Source organism: Bos javanicus, chromosome 2 (assembly GCF_032452875.1).
Source record: "Bos javanicus breed banteng chromosome 2, ARS-OSU_banteng_1.0, whole genome shotgun sequence".
NCBI lineage: Eukaryota > Metazoa > Chordata > Mammalia > Artiodactyla > Bovidae > Bos > Bos javanicus.
In genome coordinates, this window is record NC_083869.1 from 115,996,440 (window position 1) to 116,014,249 (window position 17,810).

A 17,810-nucleotide genomic window follows, 5' to 3' on the forward strand; every position below is an offset into this window, starting at 1 on the left:
CCTAAAAAGGGTACTAATTAATATATTATGATGTTCTTCCATGACTACAGAGCCAAATAGCAACAGGGAAGTGGTCATGTGTCTTCCCTCTCCTGTTCCCAGAGCTGGTATATAAGGGTCCCCTCCAGCAGAAGCTGACATTCGACCTCCCTCACCTCCTGAGTCTCCCTCCTCACCTCTCCTGAGTCCTCTCTACTGATACCATGGGCTGCTGTGGTTGTGGAAGTTGTGGTGGCTGCGGTGGTGGCTGCGGCGGTGGCTGCGGTGGTGGCTGTGGCAGCTGCAACAGCTGCAGATGCTACCGGGTGGGCTGCTGCACCAGCTGCTGCCCCTGCTGCTATGGCTGCTGTGGGGGCTGCTGCAGCGTCCCCGTGGTCTGCTGCCACCGCCGCACCTGCAGCTGCAACTCGTGTGGCTGCGGCGGTGGGAAGGGCTGTTGCCAGCAGAAATGCTGCTGCCAGCAGAAGTGCAGCTGCAAGAAGCAATGCTGCCACTAGGCTGCCAGTCTGGCCTCTGGGAAGGTGCTGCTGGTAACTGTCTCGTTGGTAAGATTTTCTTTCTTTCTGCCAGTCGTCCCTGATTTGAATGTCATATAGGTGACTTGAGATGAATTCTCAGGCTGAGGAATTTAATTCATATCCTCTGGTCACTGAGATTCTGCCTCCAAATGAAAAACACCCACACAGTCTTTCTCCATCCATCACCAAAGTATGAGCCCCACAAAATGGAGTGATGATTTTTAATGCTATGCTTTCTCGAAATTTTACTGTTGAAATGTTTGTTTTATCTCTTTCTCCTTCTCTCTGTGGTTTCTGCATTCTCTGTCTCTGCTACTATTTTCTGATTCTGTAAACCGTAGACAGTTCTTTTCCTAATAAACCACAAAACTGGCATTCAAAAATGTGTCAATATCTCCTCTTTTTTCATTGTTTGAATGTGTCTCATGCAAAGATGCAACTAAACCCACTGAAGTAAGACCCCCTGATGTTTTCTGAGATGGATTTAAAGTAATTAATGAATAATCTGTCCCTAATAGGTTTTCACATGATGGTAAAAATTTGGTGGTTGTGGTTCATATATACAGTGGAATGTTACTCAGCCATAAAAAGGAGTGAATTTGAATCCATCGTAATGAGGTGGATGAACCTAGAGCCTGTTATAAAGAGGGAGGTAAGTTAGAAAGAGAAAAATATCGTATATTAGCACATATATATGGAATCTGGAAAAATGGTTTTGATAAACCCATTTGCAGGGCAAAAACAGAGACGCCGATGTAGAGAACGGATATGTGAACACAGTGTGGGAAGGAGAGAGTGGGACGAGTTGAGAGAGTAGCCCTGACATATATACACGACCATGTGTAAAATAGAGAGCTGGTGAGAAGCTGGTGTTAGCACAGAGAGCTCAGTTTGGTGCTCTGTGACCACCTAGAGGGGTGGGATGGGGATGGGGTGGGATGGGGAGCTGGGAGAGGGGCTCAACAGAGAGAGGATATATGTATACATAGAGCTGAGTCACTTCACTGTACAGCAGAAACCATCACAACATTGTAAAGCAATTATATTCCAATAATACATTTAAAAAAATTTGTGGCTTCAACTCTGCTCTTACGTAAGTGAGAAAAGGATTCTAGGAACACCATATCAATGAACTCATATGACATAACTTTCTCTCTACCCCTAGATAACCTTCTAACAGATTTTGATCTCAGTGTCTACCGCCAGATGAAATTCAATGCCTAAAGCAATGTGCATTTGTTTAGGTCTTGGTTATCTTAGTTTATTTGTGTAGGTCTTATTTGTTTAACATCTGACTACAATTTAGTGAGATTTTAAAATTTCATTACCAGTACTAGTCAACTTTCTTTTGGAAGATTATGATTATAAAATACTGGTCTGGTCATGAGTGAATAAATCTATTAGTAAGAGAAGGCAATGGCACCCCACTCCAGTACTCTTGCCTGGAAAATCCCATGGACGGAGGAGCCTGGTGGGCTGCCATCTATGGGGTCGCACAGAGTCAGACACAGCTAAAGTGACTTAGCAGCAGCAGCAGCAGCAGTGAGTTACTGAAACACTACCCACTTTGATTATATTCTATCATAAGTGAACATTGTAGGAACATAAAAATGAAGAGGTTACAAGTACTTTCAATTACATCTCTCACAGTGCCTTGAAGGTGAAACCACTTAGAGTGTACGATGTTGATAAACCCACCCTCGGAATGCAGTGCCCTTAGGATTTTCTACCTAAATCTGTTCCCTGGTCAAAGCAAGAGATGAAGAAAGGGGCAGGTCACTGCATCAGTGGTCAGGCAGTTGCTGAGAAGGTGACTTATTCCTTCTGGACTTTGCTGGGACCACAGAGGTCCTGCCCTCTGTGTCTTTCCCACTCCCCTGGGCAGTGCTCACAGGGGGTGGATACTTTAGAAGTGTTGCATTGAAAAGAACTTCAGAAGACACTGGTTCTGGGTGCAAGGTTACAGCACACACACAAAAACAATGACACGCGCTTCTCTGGTGACTCAGCGGTAAAGAACCCATCTGCCAGTGCAGGAGACGTGGGTTTGATCCTTGGGTCAGGAAGATCCCCGGGAGAAGGAAATGGCAACCCACTCTGGTATTCTTGCCTGGGAAATCCCATGGACAGAAGAGCCTGGCAGGCTACAGTCCATGGGGGTCTCAAAGAGTTGGGCACAACTTAGCAATTAAACAACAGCAACAATAACAACAACAGGGGTGCGTCTAGGAAGAGGCTGTGGGAGGATTTAACAAGGCTCAGGGAAAAACAGGCCCTTCCCACCCGGCCCAGTCTTTGTTCAGATGTCCCTAGACAATGAGGAGTGATCCTGCTTACTGGGGGGTTATTACTCATTACTATTTGCCAGCCTTCACATTAATAAGTGCATCAAAGGTTAATAATATAAATAAGTGAATTTGCTTCAGCCTATACCTGGTGATCACTAACTTTGCCAAACATTGTGCATGTTGCAGTGGATTATATAAAAATAAGCAAAAGCTGGAAGCCAGCCTGCATTAATGGAGAGGACATAGATCTGAGTGATGCAGTCTTTACTTGTGAGGGTAATGGCAAGATCAAACATATGCACCCGTAACATAATATTTTATAGATACATCATATCCCTCCATTTTACATATATATATTGAGTGCCCACAATGCACTAGGCACCGTTCTATCACTGAGAATACTCCAATGAACAAAAGAGATAAAAATTCTTGCCCTCAGGAATTTTTTTTCTTTTTACACAACTGATGCTGTATATACTTCATTGTCTTCAGATCATTCCTGCAATTAGAAACTTACATACCATGGTGATTTTTATAACTGTAATATGGATATGGATATGTAATATGGATAATGGAGTTGTAATAGTAAATACACCTTAAATATGGATACACACATTGACATCCACAAGTATAAAGGTCATACTGTCTAAAAGCTCTGTCCAGACACTGTCTTTGCAGGGTACTGAATTCCTGATGGATCTTTGAGGGCTTGCATGTGTCCCATTGCTTATAGATATTTCCAGAGAGCTTATGTAGGAACAACACAATGCAAATTTTGAAGAAGTATCACAGAGCATTAGAAAATATTAACACATTTTTCTACAAAGAATGAGTGTTTATTAAATGTTGCAAAGGATGAAACAAATAATTAACTTGGAGATATGTACAATTTACTTTATAATTGAAATAATATAATTAAATTAATTACTTTATAATTAAAAAGTTCAGGAAGATAAATTGTACAGAAATATATATTATATATGTGAAACTTCAGATCTAATGGACAACTCAGTATTAGTCTTGGGCTGATCTTGCTGTGTTGCATGCATGCCAATGGTGTGGTTATCTAAATGACCAGCCCAGGCAGCCAAGTATCTCTAGCAAAGGGTGCAGGAAGTCAAATGATAATGTCTATAGCAATTTGATTAAAAGCTGACAACTTCCCTAATTTTTTCCCCTTCTTCTAACTTAGGACGAGTCAGAGAAAGTCAAGTATGTCTAACCCATCACATAGGACACCCTACTTCTTGTTAGCCACTTTACAACAGCTTCTTTACAACAACAGCCTCCAATCCGGGTCCACATGGATCCTCCCCTTTTTCTACCATAAAACTTTCCCACTCCTCTGTTTGCCTTTGAGTCTCTGTCGTAACACAGTGAGGGTGGCTTACGACAAAGAGTTACCTTTGCCATAGTAACTCTGAATAAATAACCTTTAGCCATTTTCTTTGATTGATCTTCATTTATTTCCATAAGACTTAGGCATTCCACTCATAAATGTGTGTAAGTTCTTGCATATGTCTCCAGGAGATATATACAAGAATGTTCATAGCAGCATTGTCAAAAATAGCAAAACTTGGAAACAATGGAACTTCCCGTTATCCGGAGAGGATATGAACAAATAAATTGAAGCATATTCATAGAAAAAATGCATATAGTTGTAAGCAATCCATGACCAAAGAAAATCAAAGGAATTATGTGCACAGGCATTAGGGTAGGGACTTGCCTGGGTGTGGGGTTACAGGGGGTGGGTTGGGGTGGTGAGGAGCCTTATAGTTAGGCTATCTTGTTAAGATCCTAGCTTGATAAATTATTAAAATGCTTGGGAAAATAAATAAGAAAAACTATGCTTAGGGTGTATTATGAATCAAAGAGATTACAGGCCATCATTTTCTGGGCCTCTGAAGTCCTTTAAAAAGAACAAAGCAAATGAAAATGTGATGCAAAAGAAAAGAAATAGAGCAGAGTACAAGAGGTTTGAATAGCAGAGAGGATGGGTGGGATTTCAATTTTGTATTGGGCGTCCAAATAGGATTCAAAGAGAAAGTGCCATTTGAGGAAAGGAAGAAAGTGATGGAGGAATGAACTGGCCAGTTAATTGGACAAGAGCATTGTGAATGGTGGGAAGGGGGCAGTGAGAGCGCAGGTCAATGAGGGTGCTGAGCATAGGGAGTTCAGCAAGGTGATGGGGACTGTGTTTCATGGGTGTCATTATAGATAATTGTAAACTTCAGCTTTGACCGTGACTGGAGCTGGCAACCTGGGAAGAGCGTGATTTTAGAAAAGAGATCACCTGCCTTTCATTGTAAAAGGATGACTCAACAGCACGTAGAGAATTGACTTCGGAGGGGCTGGAATAGAAACTGCGCCATCTTGAGGAAGTTCTTGCTGGACGGAGGTGGTGAGTGGATTATGAGTGCTTTGGGCTCTGGTAATGTCTGTTGGACTTGCTGATAAACCCAGTGCCTGTGTGTGAGGGAAACAGGAGTCCAGGGGGCATCAGTGTCTTTTCAGTCAGTTCAGTTCAGTCGCTCAGTTGTGTCTGACTCTTTGTGACCCCATGAATCGCAGCACACCAGGCCTCCCTGTCCATCACCAACTCCCGGAGTTCACTCAGACTCACATCCATTGAGTCAGTGATGGCATCCAGCCATCTCATCCTCTGTCGTCCCCTTCTCCTCCTGCCCCCAATCCCTCCCAGCATCAGAGTCTTTTCCAATGAGTCAGCTCTTCGCATGAAGTGGCCAAAGTACTGGAGTTTCAGCTTCAGCATCATTCCTTCCAAAGAAATCCCAGGGCTGATCACCTTCAGAATGGACTAGTTGGATCTCCTTGCAGTCCAAGGGACTCTCAAGAGTCTTCTCCAACACCACAGTTCAAAAGCATCAATTCTTCGGTGCTCAGCCTTCTTTACAGTCCAACTCTCACATCCATACATGACCACAGGTCTTTTAGGCCAGTGCAAAAGGATGAGATTGCTGTTAAGTGAGGGTAACCAGGAAGGGATGTTTGTGACAAATGCATCTTTTTGAGGAAGATCAAGAGTTCAGTTTCAAACATGAAAAGCTTAAGTTATCAATTGTCTTCCATCCTATGATTATGCCCCTTGGTAATACTTTGGAGAGAGCAGCAAAGGTTTCATAGGAAAATTGAAAGCCGTGTCTGTCTTCAACATGGCAACTTCAAGCTACCTTCAGGTTACTGCTCCTTTGATTTGGGTCCACCAGTGAAAGTGAAAGTTGCTCAGTCATGTCTGACTCTTTGCGACCCCATGGACTGTAGCCTGCCAGGCTCCTCTGTTCATGGAATTCTCCAGGCCAGAATACTGGAGTGGGTAGCCTTTCCCTTCTCTAGGGGATCTTCCCAACTCAGGGATTGAACCCAGGTCTCCCACATGGCAGGCTGATTCTTTACCAGCTGAGCTACCAGGGTCCACCACTAGACAAGCATTTATCCTGATCTTGCAGAGGCAGATAGCGAGGTTCATTCAGGGAACAGCTGTTTGATGGGTATTTTAGCTGTGTTTGTAGAGAACTGTGTGGGCCACCCTATTTCTTTTCTTGGTGTGGGGAGTGTGTGTGAGTTCACACTCTTGTTCAAGCCCATATTTGCAAATGGTTTGGAGCAGTCATTTCAAAGGAAAGATGTTCCAGGTCAGTTTTACCCTTAGAGAGGAAGGGAAGGACCATGAACATGAAGAAGACAGAGTTGGGCACTTTTTAACAGAGACATAATATTTATGTCCCATACACTGTTGTTGTTCAGTCGCTCAGTTGTGTCCGATTCTTCATGACCCCATGGACTGTAGCATGCCAGGCCTCCCTGGCCCTAACCATCTCCCGGCGTTTGCCCAAGTTCATGTTCATTGCATCGGTGATGCTGTCCAGCCATCTTATCCTCTGACACCCTTTTCTCCTTCTGCCTTCAATCTTTCCCAGCATTAGGGACTTTTCCAATGAGTTGTCTGTGTGCATCAGATGACCAAAATACTGGAGCTTCAGCATCAGTCCTTCCAGTGAATATTCAGGGTTGATTTCCCTTAAGATTGACTGATTTGATCTCCTTGCTGCCCAAGGGACTTTCAAGAGTCTTCTCCAGCACCACAGTATGAAGCCATCCATTCTTTGGAATTCTGCCTTCTTTACTATCCAGCTCTCACAACCATATGTGTCCACTGGGAAGACTATAGCCTTGACTATATGGACCCAGGTCTCCCGCATTGCAGGTGGATTCTTTACCACATGAGCCTCCAGACAAGTCCAGGAATACTGGAGTGGGTAGCCTATCCCTTCTCCAGGGGAATTTCCTGAGCCAGAAATTGAACTGGGGTCTCCTGTATTGCGATCCACACAGTCAAAGGCTTTGGCATAGTCAATAAAGCAGAAATAGATGTTTTTCTGGAACTCTCTTGCTTTTTCCATGATCCATGGAAAAACTCTCTTGCTTTTTCCATGATTGGATGTTGGCAATTTGATCTCTGGTTCCTCTGCCTTTTCTAAAACCAGCTTGAACATCAGGAAGTTCATGGTTCACATATTGCTGAAGCCCGGCTTGGAGAATTTGGGCATTACTTTACTAGCGTGTGAGATGAGTGCAATTGTGCAGTAGTTTGAGCATTCTTTGGCATTGCCTTTCTTTGGGATTGGAATCAAAACTGACCTTTTCCAGTCTTGTGGCCACTGCTGAGTTTTCCAAATTTGCTGGCATATTGAGTGCAGCACTTTCACAGCATCATCTTTCAGGATTTGGAATAGCTCAACTGGAATTCTATCACCTCCACTAGCTTTGTTCGTAATGATGCTTTCTAAGGCCCACTTGATTTCACATTCCAGGATGTCTGGCTCTAGGTCAGTGATCACACCATTGTGATTATCTGGGTCATGAAGATCTTTTTTGTACAGTTCTTCTGTGTATTCTTGCCATCTCTTCTTAATATCTTCTGCTTCTGTTAAGTCCATACCATTTCTGTCCTTTATCGAGCCCATCTTTTCATGAAATGTTCCTTTGGTATCTCTGATTTTCTTGAAGAGATCTCTAGTCTTTCCCATTCTGTTGTTTTCCTCTATTTCTTTGCATTGATCGCTGAAGAAGGCTTTCTTATCTCTTCTTGCTATTCTTTGGAACTCTGCATTCAGATGTTTATATCTTTCCTTTTCTCCTTTGCTTTTCGCTTCTCTTCTTTTCACAGCTATTTGTAAGGCCTCCCCAGACAGCCATTTTGCTTTTTTTGCATTTCTTTTCCATGGGGATGGTCTTGATCCCTGTCTCCTGTACAATGTCACGAACCTCATTCCATAGTTCATCAGGCACTCTATCATATCTAGGCCCTTAAATCTATTTCTCACTTCCACTGTATAATCGTAAGGGATTTGATTTAGGTCATACCTGAATGGTCTAGTGGTTTTCCCTACTTTCTTCAGTTTAAGTCTGAATTTGACAATAAAGAGTTCATGGTCTGAGCCACAGTCAGCTCCTGGTCTTGTTTTTGCTGACTGTATAGAGCTTCTCCATCTTTGGCTGCAAAGAATATAATCAATCTGATTTCGGTGTTGACCATCTGGTGATGTCCATGTATAGAGTCTTCTCTTGTGTTGTTGGAAGCTCAGGAAGCAACAGTTAGAACTGGACATGGAACAATAGACTGGTTCCAAATAGGAAAAGGAGTACGTCAAGGCTGTATATTGTCACTCTGTTTATTTAACTTATATGCAGAGTACATCATGAGAAATGCTGGACTGGAAGAAACACAAGCTGGAATCAAGATTGCCAGGAGAAATATCAATAACCTCAGATATGCAGATGACACCACACTTGTGGCAGAAAGTGAAGAGGAACTCAAAAGCCTCTTGATGAAAGTGAAAGTGGATAGTGAAAAAGTTGGCTTAAAGCTCAACATTCAGAAAATGAAGATCACGGCATCTGGTCCCATCATTTCATGGGAAATAGATGGGGAAACAGTGGAAACAGTGTCAGACTTTATTTTTGGGGGCTCCAAAATCACTGCAGATGGTGACTGCAGCCATGAAATTAAAAGATGCTTACTCCTTGGAAGGAAAGTTATGTCCAACCTAGATAGCATATTCAAAAGCAGAGACATTACTTTGCCAACAAAGGTCCATCTAGTCAAGGCTATGGTTTTTCCTGTGGTCATGTATGGATGTGAGAGTTGGACTGTGAAGAGGCTGAGTGCCAAAGAATTGATGCTTTTGAACCATGGTGTTGGAGAAGACTCTTGAGAGTCCCTTGGACTGCAAGGAGATCCAACCAGTCCATTCTGAAGGAGATCAGCCCTGGGATTTCTTTGGAAGAAGTGATGCTAAGGCTGAAACTCCAGTACTTTGGCCACCTCATGCGAAGAGTTGACTCATTGGAAAAGACTCTGATGCTGGGAGGGATTGGGGGCAAGAGGAGGAGGGGACGACAGAGTATGAGATGGCTGGATGGCATCACTGACTCAATGGACGTGAGTCTCAGTGAACTCCGGGAGTTGGTGATGGACAGGGAGGCCTGGCGTGCTGTGATTCATGGGGTCGCAAAGAGTTGGACACGACTGAGCGACTGATCTGATCTGATCTGATCTCCTGTATTGCAGGCAGATTCTTTACCAGCTGAGTTACCCAGGAAGCCCATCCCAGACATATGACACTTGAAATACTCCAGGTATCAGGTGGTACAGATGTTGGTTTATTGAGTTCTGAAGTAATTGTCCTGCTGTGAACTCTGGGTTTGGAGGCAAGACCACACCTGTGTGGGTGAAAATAAAGTGGGATTTACCCTGAAGGGAGCAGGTTTTCTCATAGTCCCTGCCTAAACCTGGGGTAGATTTAAGAATAAGATCAGGGTGAGGCCCCACTCAGGGGGGCCAATTTTCCTTTCATTGGAGTCTAATTGTGGTTTGTGCCTGAATTCCAAGGGGAGCAGAGGTGCCTGAGGGCATTTCTGTGGGAGGAGGGGAGCTGGCTGGTGCTCCCTCCAGACACCAGTAGTGGAATGGAGGGGGTCACAGAGGCATCCAGGGGTAAAGAGCATGGCTGAATTGGTATGATTTTAAATCCCTTTCTGTTGTCTTTGTACCTTAAGTAGAGACTAGCTTGGTTGTCATCTGGAGTCTGAAAGGTTGTGGGGAATTAAAAGAAGACCCTGCTCCACCTCTGGGACAGAGGAGGGGAGGTGGGTATGGATGATGTAAAAGTGGTGAATGCCAGAAGGGCACCCTCAGCCCAGCCGAGCAAGGATCCACAAGAGTTGGTCAGAAGCAGCAAAGAGGGTCTGTGGTGAGGAGGTTGAAAGTGGAGGAATGTGGGTGGGTGCCATGAGGAGGGACAGCTGAGTAGGTGACCTGGCACCCTAGGGATCTCTTACGACAAGTGGAGGTGGGAATGTGCAGAGGTGTAGGGCAGCCTGGCAGTGACTACCAGAGGGATGCGATTCCAACACAAAATGGGGCGGATCCAGCCATTACCCCACATGACACAACCATGGCTGTGGAGGCTGATGGAAATGTGACCCTGCTCTAATTAGAGGCCTGAACATTAGGGTGGCTAAAGCATGTTGCTACAGTTTGTCCTTGTTTGGAATATGCTGTGGGCTATTTTACAGGGAACTTCAGCTTTGTACACACGCAAGTACAGATAGGATGAGTCTGAGAGTCAAAGGTGCTTGATGCTCATCTAGGAACTATTGTAATAGTTGTAGATAGCACAGTTTATTTGGCCAAATGCCTATGAGTGAACTTTAAAAAACTTATTTATCTAATTTATTTGTCTGCGCTGGGTCTTAGCAGTGGCATGCGAACTCATAGTTGAGGCATGTGGGATCTAGTTCCCTGACCAGGAATGGAACTTGGGCTCCCTGAATTAAGGGCTCGAAGGCTTAGCCACTGGACAACCAGGGAAGTCTCCATATAAGTGAACTTTTAATGTTGTCATGAATGTCCAAACACAACACTCCCCACATGGGGTCAGATTCCCAGGGTTCAATTCTCAGCTTTAATGCTCACCCATTTGTGCAATAACTTCACCTTTCTGGTCTCCTATTCCTAAAATGAAAATGAATGTTGCTCAGCTGTGTCCAGCTCTTTGCAACCCCATGGACAGTAGCTGCCAGGCTCCTCTGTCCACAGATTTCTCCAGGTCAGAATACTGCAGTGGGTAGTTGTTCCCTTTTCCAGAGGATCTTCCCAACCCAGGGATCGAACCCAGGTCTCCTGCATTGCAGGTCTATTCTTTAGCGTCTGAACCAATAGAAACGATAATAATAATATTAATATCTGATCCATATGGTTATTATGCAGATTAAAAGAGTCAATCCCCAGCGCAAAATAAGCACTCCATAAATGTTAACTATATATTACATCTTTTCTTTCTTCTGATTATTTCCTTTGAACAAATTCCTAGGGATGGTATTACTATATCAAAGATTATCTATGTTTTGCATAGTGATGAAAGTTAACTGAATAACCCTCTATAGAATATACATCAGTTATTCTCACCCACTTTGTATGATGCTTGCTTTATACTTTGCAACCAACACCAGATAGTATTAAAGCAATGTTTTGTTACTATAGCAGATGAAAAGATCAATACTTTTCTTGATTATTAGTGAGGTTGAGCATCTTTTTCTAATTGTACACTATTTGTTGATCTTTGTATTTTTAAACTGTTTATTGTAAAGAAACTTTAAGCATGTCATGAACTCCCAACTATCCAACTTCAACAGTAATACTGTTGCAGATTTCTAAATGCATAATGATAATTTAATCATACAGTCCTCACTTCTGTCCTGAATGTGTTTGGAGACAAGCCTCTCTTATCTGGGTGTGTCTCCTTAGGAATCTGAGAGATTGTTGTAGGTCTATTTCTGTGACTACAGAAGATCTTTTGGATAGCACCTATTGGAATTTAAAAACATGCAGGAAATAAGGTAAGTGTGAATCGTTTAATGATACCTATTGTTATTGTTGTTTAGTCTCTAAGTCATGTCCGACCGTTTGCAACCCCATGGACTGCAATCTACCAGGCTTCCCTGTGCATGGGATTTCCCAGGCAAGAATACTGGAGTGGGTTGCCATTTCCTTTTCCAGAGGATCTTCCTGACCAGGGATTGAACTCATGTCTCCTGCATTGGCAGGTGAATTCTTTCCCACTGAACCACCAGGAAAGGCCAATGACATCTATAGATTGGGCTGATTTTGTACATAAGAATCCATGGACTCCCCCCCAAATTATTTTGCCCACTAGGAATCTGGAGACATTGAAGTCTTTGGTCAGTTGAAAATCAGACACTTGCATCCAACACAGCAGGAAGGGAGCCACTACCAGGCTTTCTTTGCCTCTGTTTTCCCTGGAATCCCTCAGCCCCAGTACCGAGGAAGTTGTGGTTGGACATCCAGCGAGGCCAGCAAAGAGGAAGAACTCAGAGTAGTGCTCCCCCTGGCTCAGTGCTCCCCAGGGCACTAATACTGCTCAGCTGTGATGTCACAGGATGCTGCAATGGTGGCAGTGCCATCATAGGTGTACCATGTAAAGCCTGCAGGGAGCCATCGTATCAGGTCCTCTTCCTGAAACCTCCCTGCATGGGTGCTAAGTACTTTGAGTCATGTCCAGCTCTTTGCCATGGTATGGACTGTAGTCTGCCAGGCTCCTTTGTCCAAAGGAATCTCCAGGCAAGAATACTGGAATTGATTGCCATGCCCTCCTCAAGGGTATGTTCCCAACCCAGGGATGGAACCCACATCGCTTTACATCTCCTGCACTGGCCAGCAGGTTCTTTACCACTAGCGTCACCTGGGAAGCCCCAAACCTCCCTAGTCCCCTTTGTTCCCCCACAGATACTCGGACAACACCTCACGTATACATCATGGTTAACACATTTCTCTTGATTGTATATTATAATTTTTTAGATAAATTTCAGTTTACATAATTGATCTTGTACACTGTAGCTTGCTTTATGAACATTTAATAGATATGAAATCATTCCTTCTCAGTTCATGGAGATCTATTTCCTTTTTTTGACAACTGGGCAGGATTCTGTTGTATAAAGAGAAATTGAATGTGATTTCAGGGCTTTCTTGGTGGCTCAGATGGTAAAGAATCTGCCTGCAATGCAGGAGGCATGATTTCTATTCCTGGGTTAGGAAGATCCCCTGAGAAAGGGAATGGCTCATTTCAGTTCAGCTCAGTCATGTCCGACGTTTTGCGACCCCATGTACTGCAGCACACCAGGCTTCCCTGTCCATCACCAACTCCTGGAGCATGCTCAACCTCATGTCCATCAAGTTGGTGATGCCATCCACCCATCTCATCCTCTGTCATCCCCTTCTCCTCCCACCTTCAATCTTTCCCAGCATCAGGGTCTTTTCCAGTAGGTCAGTTCTTCACGTCAGGTGGCCAAAGTATTGGAACTTCAGCTTCAGCATCAGTCCTTCCAATGAATATTCAGGACTGATTTCCTTTAGGATTGATTGGTTTGATTTGCTGTCCAAGGGACTCTCAAGAGTCTTCTCCAACGCCACAGTTCAAAAGCATCGATTAGTCAGTGCTCAGTTTTCCTTGGGATGAGGAGCCTGGTGGGCTGCCATCTATGGGGTCACACAGAGTTGGACACGACTGAAGCAACTTAGCAGTAGCAGCAGCAGCAGCTTTCTTTATAGTCCAACTCTCACATCTATACATGACTACTGGAAAAACCATAGCCTTGACTAGACAGATTTTTGTTGGCAAAGTAATGTCTCTGCTTTTTAATATGCTGTCTAGGTTGGTCATAGCTTTTCTTCCAAGGAGCAAGTGTCTTTTAATTTCATGGCTGTAGTCAGTATCTACAGTGATTTTGGAGCCCAAGGAAATAAAGTCTGCCACTGTTTCCATTGTTTCCCCATCTATTTGCCATGAAATGATGGGACCAGATGCCATGATCTTAGTTTTTTGAATGTTGAGTTTTAAGCCAGCTTTTTCACTCTCCTTTTTCACTTTCATCAAGAGGCTCCTCAGTTTCTCTTCATTTTCTGCCATAAGGGTGGTATCATGGCTGCCCACTCCTGTATTCTTGTCTGGAGAATTCCATGGATGGACAGAGGAGCCTGGAAGGCTGCAGTCTGTGGGGTCAAAAGAGTTGGACACAACTGAACAACTAACACATACACACACATACACACAGAGGAAGATAGTGTTTTTCTAGTCTTTCTGTGTGATGCTGGAGAAAGGTCTTAAGAGCCCCTTGGACAGCAAGGAGATCAAGCCAATCAATCCTAAAGAAAATCAACCCTGAATATTCACTGGAAGGACTGATGCTGAAACTCCAATACTTTTGCCGCTTGATTCAAAGAGCTGACTCATTGGAAAAGACCCTGATGCTGGGAAAGTATGGGGGCAGGAGGAGATGGGGGTGACAGATGAGATGGTTGGATAGCATCACCCACTCAATGGACATGAGTTTTAATAAACTCTGGGAGATGGTAAAGAAAAGGGAAGCCTGCTGTGCTGCAGTCCACAGGGTCCCAAAGAATTGCACACAACTGAGTGACTGAACAACAAAGTCTTTAAGTTCAATGCCATGAGTTCAACCAAGTGGGACCCTCCTAGGGCAGACACCTCCCCTATATCCTCTGCTATCACTTTTCTCTGAATACTTAGATAGTAATATCTGATGCATATTTTCTAAGTTTTTTTTTAGAAACTTCCACCAAATGGAAGAAATTAGCGACTTGATGATCACGAGCACATGTCCTGCAGACCTTCTGGTGCCTAAGGGTTGATATATTAACCCCTGTGACACCACCCTGTTCCCTCACCATCAACCAGTCAGAGCACTATGCATGAGCTGATCATAGACCCTGTGACCTTCTCCCTTACTTGGCTTTTTAAAAGGCTTTGCTGAAATCCTTTGGTGAGTTTGGGGTTTCTGGGCATGAGCCACCCATTCTCCTTGTGAGGTGCCTTATAGTAAACGCTGTACTTTCCCTCACCACCACCTGGGGTCAATAGATTTGCTTTATGTGTGGGTAGCAGACTCAAGTTTGATTTGGTAGTGTGAATAGGCTTGTAAAGAGTATGCTTTTGTCCAAGACATGAAATTTCTGAATTAAAAGACATGTACTTAAAAAAATGAAAGTTCAGACTGCTTAAGTGCTGTCTCAAGAAATAGTATTATCAGCATTCTTACAGATATTGTAGAGGAGTGACTGTTTTTCCGTGTGCATTCCAATCTGTTACTCGTTTTCAAAAGTAGCTTATGGGAACCTTGAAAACACTGTTTAAAAGACCATTGAAAGGTGAGTTTCTTAAGTTTGTCTATTCACGCTTCCTTTTAATTTTAATTAAAAAAATTTTTATTTAGAGGATAATTGCTTTACAATATTGTGTTAGTTTCTGCCATACACCAACATGAATCAGCCATAGGTATACATAGGTCTTTTCCCTTTTGAACATCTTCCCTCCCACCTCCCTCCTCATCCCACCCCTCTAGGTTGTCACAGAGCACTGTGTTTGATCTTCCTGAGATATATAGTAAATTCCCACTGGTTGTCTGTTTTGCATATGATAATGTATATGTTTCAGTGCTACTCTTTCAATTCATTCTTTTTTTAATGCAAATTGATGGTGGTGAAGCTGGTGACTGTGGTCGGGATGGTGATGATGGCTGTAATGGTTGTTGGATGAGTGTGATCTTCTGTGGAAAATTCATTTTTTCAAAAGAGATGGCAGAGTTCACCTAAAAGCTTCATAATTCCAAAATCTGATTTGCTCACAGTAAATGTGAAAATATAGTTCTAAACTGAGAAGCAGTATTGTGTTTTGTTATAGAGGATATTTAGATTGTAATTAGATACAGAGTTGGCTAAAAAATCTGTGGAAATTAATCTTTTGTGACTAAACAAGGATTTTAAATTTAATTGAGGAAATCTACTTGTCAAAAAGACACTCTTAACAAATCAAATTTAAATTGCCTGTGAAATCCATACTTTCATGAAATTGTTTTGCCCGAGAAGGAAATATGCATGGATCACAATGGCAGAAATTCTGACAGCCAAGATAAACTTTGTCCAGCTTTGTGTGTTTTTGGCTCTTATTATCAGTTCATTTAAGATATCCTTGAAAAAATAATCAGGTCACAAAATAGATGAGAAACAGACAAATCATTTAAAATTTTAATGTTTATTAATGTAGGTCTTCCGTCAAAGTAGTTTGTGCTCACAATCAATTCAAGCGAGCAAGGGAAGTCTCTTTCCTCATTATTCAACATTACCTCTCCATCTTCCCTCAGAGGTTACCACCAAGTAAGAAGATCTCATGAGTCAATATTTTGAGGATGATTTAGTTTATTTTATTTGACATTTAGAAGATGGCAATGTAATAACTAGAAATATAAAGCAAGCATTGCAAAATCAGGAATCCGTTGTGCTTAGAGATGGCAAAGGCAAAACTTGGTGGACAGAAACAATGAACACCTGCTACAGGTCAAAATATTGAGGATCTCAATCCTACTAGTCTGAGATCAGGGCTATGGGCTGCTATCAGATGCTTAGAGGTGCTCACAGCTTTGAATTTAATTATTCCCGTGGGTTTAAACACTTTAAAGGTATGAAGACTTGAACTGCTCAAAGCAAAAAGAGAAGATACTAAAACAGTCCCAACACAGAGTCTAAATCCTACACAGCAGGGTAACAGATCTGGGAGAAGCAGACAAGACTGAATTGAGAGAAGTTGGTCTCTACAACCACCATACCGTCAGCATCTGCTAAGTGCTACTGCTACTGATGAACAGCAGCTCCATCTTTTCCCACTGGATGTCATTGTATAAGATGTCCTGCCATCACTCTCAAGAAATGAAGAATCACTGAAGCCTCAAAGTATGATATACACAACCAAAGAGAAAATTCCTAAGAAGCTCAAGTGGCAGAGTAGAGACAGTGCAGAGTAGACAGATGGATGGAGGCAGTGCTCCCACTGCCTGTGCTGTGGGAGCAAGCAGATGCCCAGCAGCACCTTCAGACCAGCTCACCTAGTGGCAGCATTGCTTCTGGCAGCTGCACTTCTGCTGACAACAGCTCTTCTGCTGGCAACAGCCCTTCCCACCACCGCAGCCACACGAGTTGCAGCTGCAGGTGCGGCGGTGGCAGCAGACCACGGGGACGCTGCAGCAGCCCCCACAGCAGCCATAGCAGCAGGGGCAGCAGCTGGTGCAGCAGCCCACCCGGTAGCATCTGCAGCTGTTGCAGCTGCCACAGCCACCACCGCAGCCACCACCGCAGCCACCGCCGCAGCCACCGCCACAGCCACCACCACAGCCACCGCCACAGCCACCACAACTTCCACAACCACAGCAGCCCATGGTGTTAGTAGAGAGGACTCAGAAGAGGTGAGGAGGGAGACTCAGGAGATGTGGGAGGTTGGATGTCACCTTCTGCTGGGGGAGACCCTTATATACTGACACCTTTTCCTGTTTTTTGGCCCAGTTTCCCTGGAAGAGTCTCACAAGACTTTTTGTTTACTTCCTTCTTGAATACCCGTGCCATGATAACTTGCTATTTTTAGAATAGCAGCCTCATAACTTTGAGTTTTCTGTTGGGAATGAAGTACTTGTGTATCAGATCTTTAGTTTAGAAACGGAAAAGTGATGGCCAAGGTGCAGGGAAAAAGCAGCCTCAGGGGCTTCAGAATGTTGCCTGTGTGTCAGAAATGACCAGCCTAGAGATCACATGAGTGAAGAGTTGAAGAGCTCCCACGAGTGCCCCAGAGTTTTTCCACGACGCTGGGCAACAGAAATGGGGAGCTGGGAGAGACTGCTCAATGGTGAGAAGTAAATCAAAGGAGGAGGGCATGTTAAGATTTCCTTCTCTAGCTTTCAAAAGGTAAACTTAACAAAGAGATGCCAGTTGTCAATCCGGGATACCAACGTCCTGGGAGAAGCATGGACCTGCCCAAGCCCAGGTGTCTCTGATGCAGAAGCTGCAGTGTAAGTCCCAAGAAAGACTGGCAGTGAGCTCTTTGGAGTTCCTGGACTAGCT

General features: G+C 43.6%; 1 protein-coding gene across 1 annotated transcript; it reads right to left on the reverse strand.

Annotated features, from left to right (window-relative positions):
* Positions 1-16,774: 16,774 nt before the first annotated feature.
* Positions 16,775-17,134, reverse strand: LOC133235836 (small cysteine and glycine repeat-containing protein 7-like). The gene has a single exon (XM_061397666.1). It carries the CDS (start codon positions 17,132-17,134, stop codon positions 16,805-16,807), a length of 330 nt encoding a protein of 109 aa, XP_061253650.1. The 3' UTR covers positions 16,775-16,804.
* Positions 17,135-17,810: the final 676 nt, after the last annotated feature.